We start from the raw sequence: 7,141 nt of genomic DNA on the forward strand, positions 1-7,141 counted from the left end.
ATTGATGACATGGTATGTCGGATGATGACATGGCTTGTCGGTCAAAGTGTCAGAAAAGTTAACATTTTCTGATACGCTACGTGGCATGTCAGACACCGCGTCGTGGTGTGTCGTGTCAGTGTGTCGGAGCATGTTGGACATTTCGTCCTCAGAAGTATCCGTGCAACATAGCTCTTATTTCAAGTCATGAGATAACTCTCAGTGTGCTTTCCTTTCCAAAAACAAAAAAGAAAACAGTTGAGTCACTCTAATTTCCTTGGGTTTCTGACTAGGCAGGGGCAACATTTTTAATATCCTGAAAAACGAGAGTCAGTTTGAGATAACAAAACCCTATATAATGATGCACAAATTAGCCGGCAATACTGATCAACACCAGTTTCCTCTCCTACCAAGAAGTTTCCTCTCCTACCAAGAAGATAAACAAAACAGATACATCATGAAAATGTTGCCACTTCTACTCTTCTTCCTCCTAACCACAACTGTAGCAACAACCCAAGCTTCATCAGATGGAGCTATATCCCGCCAGATTCATCTCCTCCGGCCACAAACCGGTTCCCAGGGGAGGCACGTCCCCGGCATTTCATGTATGAGCTGGAGACTGGGCGTCGAAACCCACAACATCGTTGGCTGGACGACTATTCCGGCTGCCTGTGAACGATATGTGGGAAACTACATGCTAGGCCACCAGTACAGACAGGACTCGAGAGCTGTTACTAATGAGGCTTTGCTCTACGCTAAGAGCCTGAACCTGACAAAGGACGGCAAGAACTTGTGGGTCTTCGACATAGATGAGACTAGTCTCTCCAATCTGCCTTATTATGCTCACCATGGATTCGGGTAAGTAGCTTCTAATTATAGTCGCATATGTGGTTTTGCATAGTGGGATGCATGTTCAGAAAGGGAAAAGGTATGACTAAAAGTTAAAAAAATTCTAATTTCTTAGATTATCGTGAAAATCTGACCTCTACGTTTTTGGTTAAATAAAGATCTAAACTTCTCATCAGAGTTGTTTGAGATAAAAGAAAGAAGAAGAAGGTTTTAGGTTTGCATAATAAGTCTCATATCCATGTTGACAATTCGATCTGTAATATTGTTGTTGTTGTTGTTATTATTTGACGATATGATTTATAAATGCTAAATCAGCAATCTCCATGCTTGACGAACAGAAGAATCAGAAGACTAATTAAAAATGGGAAACAGAGGCATTATGAAATTAAGTCTCCCTGGTCATAATCCATTTGCACACAAATACTTTTGCTATAGTCAAAGTAGTTGATGTGATATTGGGAAGACAAGTGACCAGTCATTGAGATCGAAATATGTACTTCTGGTAGTTGCTACATCAGATCATGTGGTTTTTTTTTTTTCTAAGACTATTGCTGCAATAGATATGTCTTCGATTCGTAGGGTCAGCTGGCTCTGATATGAGTCTTGGGAATTTTTCAGGGTAGAGTTATATAATTCCACTGCATTCAACGCCTGGGTCTTAGAAGGCAAAGCCCCAGCTTTGCCGGAGAGTCTTAAACTGTACAACAAGTTATTGGCTCTTGGAATCAAGGTTGCGTTCATAACTGGAAGAGGAGAATCTCAAAGAAGTGTGACAGAAATCAATCTCAGATATGTTGGATACCTCACTTGGGAAAAGCTCATTCTAAAGTAAGCATTGTAAATCATTTTGCTATATTTCTCATTGTACTTATGCTTTGAGTTTCTAATAGTTAACAGTGTACTTTTGTTTGCGTACGTGCAGGAATTCATCTTATACTGGTAACACATCGGTTGTGTATAAATCATCCGAGAAAAAGAAACTTGAAGAGAGTGGATATAGAATAATTGGGAACATTGGTGATCAGTGGAGCGATCTCTTGGGAACAAATGTGGGCGATCGGACCTTCAAGTTGCCTGATCCAATGTATTACATTAGTTGAGCAATAGTAATTCTTCTTTTACTAGGTTGAGCAATTTATCAAGCTTCATGGAGCGTGCGAATAAAATGGTTGACATTGTAATGGCACTAATAATCTATCCTTCATTTCTAACATTTGTCTCCGACAGTGCATTTCAATCACAATTATTTAAGCTATGTCAAAATCACTCATTTCGCTAAAAACATGTAAATCTGCATGTTTCTTCCACATTTGGTATTATATGAACATAAGTCTGATTGAGAAATGACAACTCGATCGCTATTTGGGAATAGCACCAAACAATAATCACTACAAGACGAACAATAAGTGGAGAAAGAAAACCATCAAGAAGCGGCAAGAAACACACTCAGGTGACTCACCAGCCAACAATAAGTGTTGAAATGGTGGATTGGGATCCAAAATATGATCGAACCCCCCTCATCAAGTAACCTCCTAGAATTGCAATCACGCACCAAAGCGCGGCGTCCATCATAATGAAATAATCTCGTAGGAATAAAAGAATTCAAATCCTTCTTAAGAGTCCATTAATTAGAGCTTGCATGAAAGAAAATCTTTTGATGAGTTCATTCCGGTATGGTTATGAACGATTTAAAAAAGAACATATCTTAATTAAGCTCGATAAATCATAGCTAGAGTGAACATGAAATGAAGAAATGTCCGCGCATGACATTATCACAGCTAGCGCTCTTGCAACTCATGTTTCCCGTGGCCTTATTTCTTAAATCATATCATAGAATGTTTTCCACTAAAGGATTAGATTTTCTGTTGAATTTGATTAAGATGTATAATTGGTGCTTGCGCATGCATGGTCTCGACGAACTTTTGTTTATAAAATTGATTTCAGGATTTTATTCCAATAGCGTTAGGTATTTTTCTTTGGGAGTAACTGCGTTGTGGGTTTCCGCTTTTTTGTGTTTCATATTATCGGGTGCTTCTCTTTCTCGTAATTTTATGTCTTATTCTCATAATTTATCAAAACAAAACGAACGATCTCGATTTCTTTTAGATTTTAGATAATGTTCAGCTCTACGTACGGACAGTATAAACTCGGGTAAAATTCAGTATAGCTATACTGAAATGTGCAAATGTGGAGGATTGGTTACCTTCAGCAAATAATGACATGATTAAAAAGACGTACAAAACGCAGCTGCATATGGGGACACCGAGAAGGACACCAACAAGCTATATATGGACATCAAGGTAATTGTACTCAAGAGCTGCTTGGTGTGGTGTTGCCTATAAGTATGAATGAAAATCAGCATTCGATTCATCAAAGGCAATAACAACGTACCTTTCGTTCTCACAATGAAAGCATTGCCAGTTCTACAACTCTTGTTTCTAGCCACACTTGTGGCCACAACCCAAGGTTCATTCGAGCTTGACTTAGCCGACAAGATAATACATCTCCTCCAGCCAAAATCCGGCTCCGGCGGCAGTCATGTCGGCAACATTTCATGCCTGAGTTGGCGACTGGGCGTGGAGACCCACAACATCATTGACTGGACGACTATTCCGGCTGCTTGTGAAGGCTACGTCGGGCACTACATGCTCGGCGACCAGTACAGAAAAGACTCGGCAGTGGTTACTCATGAGGCCTATGTCTACGCCGAGGGCCTGAATCTCACCGACGATGGTAACAAGTTGTGGGTCTTTGACGTCGACGAGACTACTCTCTCTAATCTGCCTTACTATGCCAAGCATGGATTCGGGTAAGCCCCAAGTTCCAAGCTTATATATTGGGGTGTGGCTGCTCTACATATATGTATAGCATATATCAAACCGTGAACTGTTCGATCGTTTAACAATTTAAAATTCAAGATGATCGAACGGTTCACGGCTTGATGTATGTTATACAAAAGTCTTATATATTGATTGTGTTATGTATATATGAAATCGATAATCACTTGAAACGTAATCAAGAAATTAAAGTGTCATGATGAAGCACCACGTTGTGGGAGAATGACGAGTAGATAAGGGATGGCATGGAGATGGACTTGTAGATATAGAGAGAAGAAACGAGGGAAAAGTCAGAAGATAATTAAGCTAGTCATTTCAAATGAGAAATCAAAGAGCAATAATTTATTTTAGGATTAATTTCAGTTTACATCCATGAGATTTAGGGTTAACATCATTTCATTTCTCATACTTTTAATTTAAAAAATTTACCCCCCTAAAATTTTCGATTTTCATAATCATACCAAAAATTTCTCTGAAATGAGGAAGCAAAAGCCAAAATCTCCAAAAAATTTATGCTCCAACTCTAACAGCTTTTCCATTTTAGAGATTTCGGCATTTATTACAATAATAAAAAATGTTACATGATTATTAATAATAACAACAAAAAATATCATATATTTCATTGTAACATAAATTTCCCAATAAAATATTCTAGATTTTTGTTTTTATCGTTGGAGCACGTGAATAATTAATATTTGGGGAATGAATACTTTGTTGCAAATTTGGGGAATGAGTGCTAGCTTCTTTTTCTTCTCCATCCCCATTTTGGGGAATAAGATGGGGAAGCTATTGGACCACAAAACAACCCAATATTCTCTAAAATTGATAAAATCAAGAAAATAAAGAAGTTGTTGGAGTTGCTCTAAGTATCTTTGAAGGTCCCATATTTGAAAGTTTATAAGTTTTCTTGTCATAGTATGATATATGTCAGGAGTTAAATTTGAAATTTCAGGGTAGAGGTATATAATTCCACTGCATTCAACGCCTGGGTCTTGGAAGGCATAGCCCCAGCTTTGCCCGAGAGTCTAAAGTTGTACAAGAAGTTGTTGGCTCTTGGAATCAAGGTTGCATTCATAACCGGAAGAGGAGAATCTCAGAGAAATGTCACAGAAACCAATCTGAAGAATGCTGGATATGATACCTGGGAAACGCTTATACTTAAGTAAGCATTCTACGTACTATGAATATTATTGTTTAAGTAAGCATTCTACGTGTTATGAATATTGTTGTTAGATTGTCGATTTTTCTTTCTCGGTTGAAGATTTGTAGAAATAAATTTTCAAGTGACATTTTTCCGTCTTTTGCCAGGGGTTCATCTTATTCTGGTAACACATCAGTGGTGTATAAATCAGCTGAGAGAACAAAACTTGAAGAGAGCGGATACACAATAATCGGAAACATTGGTGATCAATGGAGTGATCTAATTGGCACAAGCGTCGGCAATCGAACCTTCAAGTTGCCTGATCCTATGTATTACATTAGTTGAAGAATCGTTTTCCTTTCGCAACAAGGTTTCATGTGTTTTTATTGAGCAAAATAAAAAAGGATAATGCATGCATAATTACTTGCAACATTAAGCAGACAACAGAAGAGATTCATCCATATGGAATAAAAGGGATAATTATTTTTCCTGTTCTCGGACCAACTAATTACTTCTCACAAATGTATATTTTGTTACAAGGTAAAAAATCATTCGTGGTTATGTTTCTATTCCATAAAAGTGATAAAACAGATAGTTTGGTGATCATAGTTGATCAATCCCTAAGAATTCAATAATACAATAAAATCCTATTGTACACGAACCACAAAATAAGAAATCCATGTTGTTTTGATATGAAAAGACCATAAATTAAATGACGAAGCCTCGAGAGCAACCACATATCAAACTATTGGCCTCATTTTGTATTTTATGTACCCAGATAGCTTCTGAGAATGCGTATGACCTAAGTTTCCTAAGACCTCAGCTACAAATTTTGTGTCCTAAGTTTCACACTGTTGAACAATCTCCAAGGTGTTAATTTGAGCGTCCATTGAAAACATCAATGACAACCTTTGAATCTCATTAATTCTTTATCACTTCTATTTCTAGAAAATCTTTGCAAACTCGGTTTTCATCTTTGCTCCATTTTGGCTGACGACGAAAGAATTTGCCCCGCAGTCACCATCACCGCTGACCAAAACATTTGGCTCTCCATCTCATATACACATAACCCATTTCTCATCTCAGCCCTGTTCCGATCTCACTTCTCAAATCATATTCTCCAATTCTAAAATCCTAAAACCACCTTAATCTCTTTCTCTCTTTCTCACTTTCGATTTAGGTACCCACTTTTCCTCCGTATGTCGTTGGAAAATCTTCAATTTTTAATCACCTAGCATAACCCAAAAGCTCGATTCATTACAACTTAGCAAGACCGTACCTAACTTGTTATAATTGATTTTGGTCCAATTTAGTTCTATTTTTCTCTCCATACACATGATACTTCAGACCAAAGATTAAAATATCGGTATCAGTGTATCTATTTATAAAAAATATATATATCAGACATTTTTTTTTAAAAAACAAATATCAGACATATCACCGAAATTTTAATCCTTGCTTTAGACCACATAATTATTGTTCAATAAATTAGAAGTTTATTCTAAGATATTCTCTATGTGTGCCTTGGCCTTATGCCAATAGGATATGTAGTTAGACTAGATCTATGTATTCATATCCTTACCATATTGGTATTGTGTAATTTCCTATATAAAGGGCACCTATCAATGAATAAGATGATGATTCTCTTGCTATCTCTTTGTCTCTACACTTTATCCTTCATCACGTTATCATGTACTTTATTCTAACCCTAGAGCCAATAACCCACCATTTGTTTTCCAAACCCAAAAATCGGGCAGCCTTGTTTTTTCCGATTTCCGACCAAAATTCTGACTGCCCTCCGCCGGAATTTTATATCCCCAGAAAGCTCTCTCCATCTCGGATCCAACGCCGCCGGCCTCACCCTGAGAACCGGCCGGAAAGTCTCCGAACCGGTCGCCGGAAAATTCCAGACCGCCGCCGTTACCGACCACCGGTTCACTACCTTTCCTTGCTCCGATCAACCTGAATTTTTGACAGCAGCTTCCTCATCCAGAGCTGCTCATTCTGTCAAATTTTCAGTCCCAAATTCGAAGTATAAGTAGGCGAAACGTTGTTTCTCCTCTCGGCAGCCTCTAGAAACCAAAGATTTCAAGATTGCTCGTCTTCCAAGGAAACCAGAAAGGTATGTTTTGAAACCTTAAACTTTTCCAAGTTCAATAACTCGGGGATGATAAAATCCTTTCCTCCCTTCTCCATCTCCATTCTATGTTTGGGATTTTGTGCGTGTCAGGTACCCAAATCCCGGAATTTTATTCGCGGGTTAAGAGTGTGTTTGATCACTCTTGTTTCTTTGTCCGGGTTGTGTTTGATCAACCCGACCTTTCNCCGGATTGTG

The 7,141-nt window shown here is 38.1% G+C and overlaps 2 protein-coding genes across 2 annotated transcripts; both read left to right on the plus strand.

Annotated features, from left to right (window-relative positions):
* Positions 1-373: 373 nt before the first annotated feature.
* On the plus strand, positions 374-1,970 carry LOC101300642 (stem 28 kDa glycoprotein-like). Its single transcript, XM_004302799.1, has 3 exons — positions 374-837; positions 1,447-1,656; positions 1,751-1,970. Exons 1-3 carry the CDS (start codon positions 437-439, stop codon positions 1,926-1,928), a joined length of 789 nt encoding a protein of 262 aa, XP_004302847.1. The 5' UTR covers positions 374-436; the 3' UTR covers positions 1,929-1,970.
* A 1,263-nt stretch (positions 1,971-3,233) lies between these two features.
* Positions 3,234-5,151, plus strand: LOC101307036 (acid phosphatase 1-like). The gene is made up of 3 exons (XM_004305208.1): positions 3,234-3,637; positions 4,618-4,827; positions 4,974-5,151. Exons 1-3 carry the CDS (start codon positions 3,234-3,236, stop codon positions 5,149-5,151), a joined length of 792 nt encoding a protein of 263 aa, XP_004305256.1.
* The last annotated feature ends 1,990 nt before the right edge of the window (positions 5,152-7,141 follow it).

This window comes from Fragaria vesca, linkage group LG6 (assembly GCF_000184155.1).
Source record: "Fragaria vesca subsp. vesca linkage group LG6, FraVesHawaii_1.0, whole genome shotgun sequence".
Taxonomy (NCBI): domain Eukaryota; kingdom Viridiplantae; phylum Streptophyta; class Magnoliopsida; order Rosales; family Rosaceae; genus Fragaria; species Fragaria vesca.

Bases quoted from the DNA above. Each gene is read 5' to 3' on its own strand.
- LOC101300642 (XM_004302799.1), top strand. From the start codon at position 437: ATGAAAATGTTGCCACTTCTACTCTTCTTCCTCCTAACCACAACTGTA. The intron at 838-1,446 runs GTAAGTAGCTTC...GGAATTTTTCAG, and splicing joins TATGCTCACCATGGATTCGG to GGTAGAGTTATATAATTCCA. The intron at 1,657-1,750 runs GTAAGCATTGTA...GCGTACGTGCAG, and splicing joins TGGGAAAAGCTCATTCTAAA to GAATTCATCTTATACTGGTA.
- LOC101307036 (XM_004305208.1), top strand. From the start codon at position 3,234: ATGAAAGCATTGCCAGTTCTACAACTCTTGTTTCTAGCCACACTTGTG. The intron at 3,638-4,617 runs GTAAGCCCCAAG...TTGAAATTTCAG, and splicing joins TATGCCAAGCATGGATTCGG to GGTAGAGGTATATAATTCCA. The intron at 4,828-4,973 runs GTAAGCATTCTA...GTCTTTTGCCAG, and splicing joins TGGGAAACGCTTATACTTAA to GGGTTCATCTTATTCTGGTA.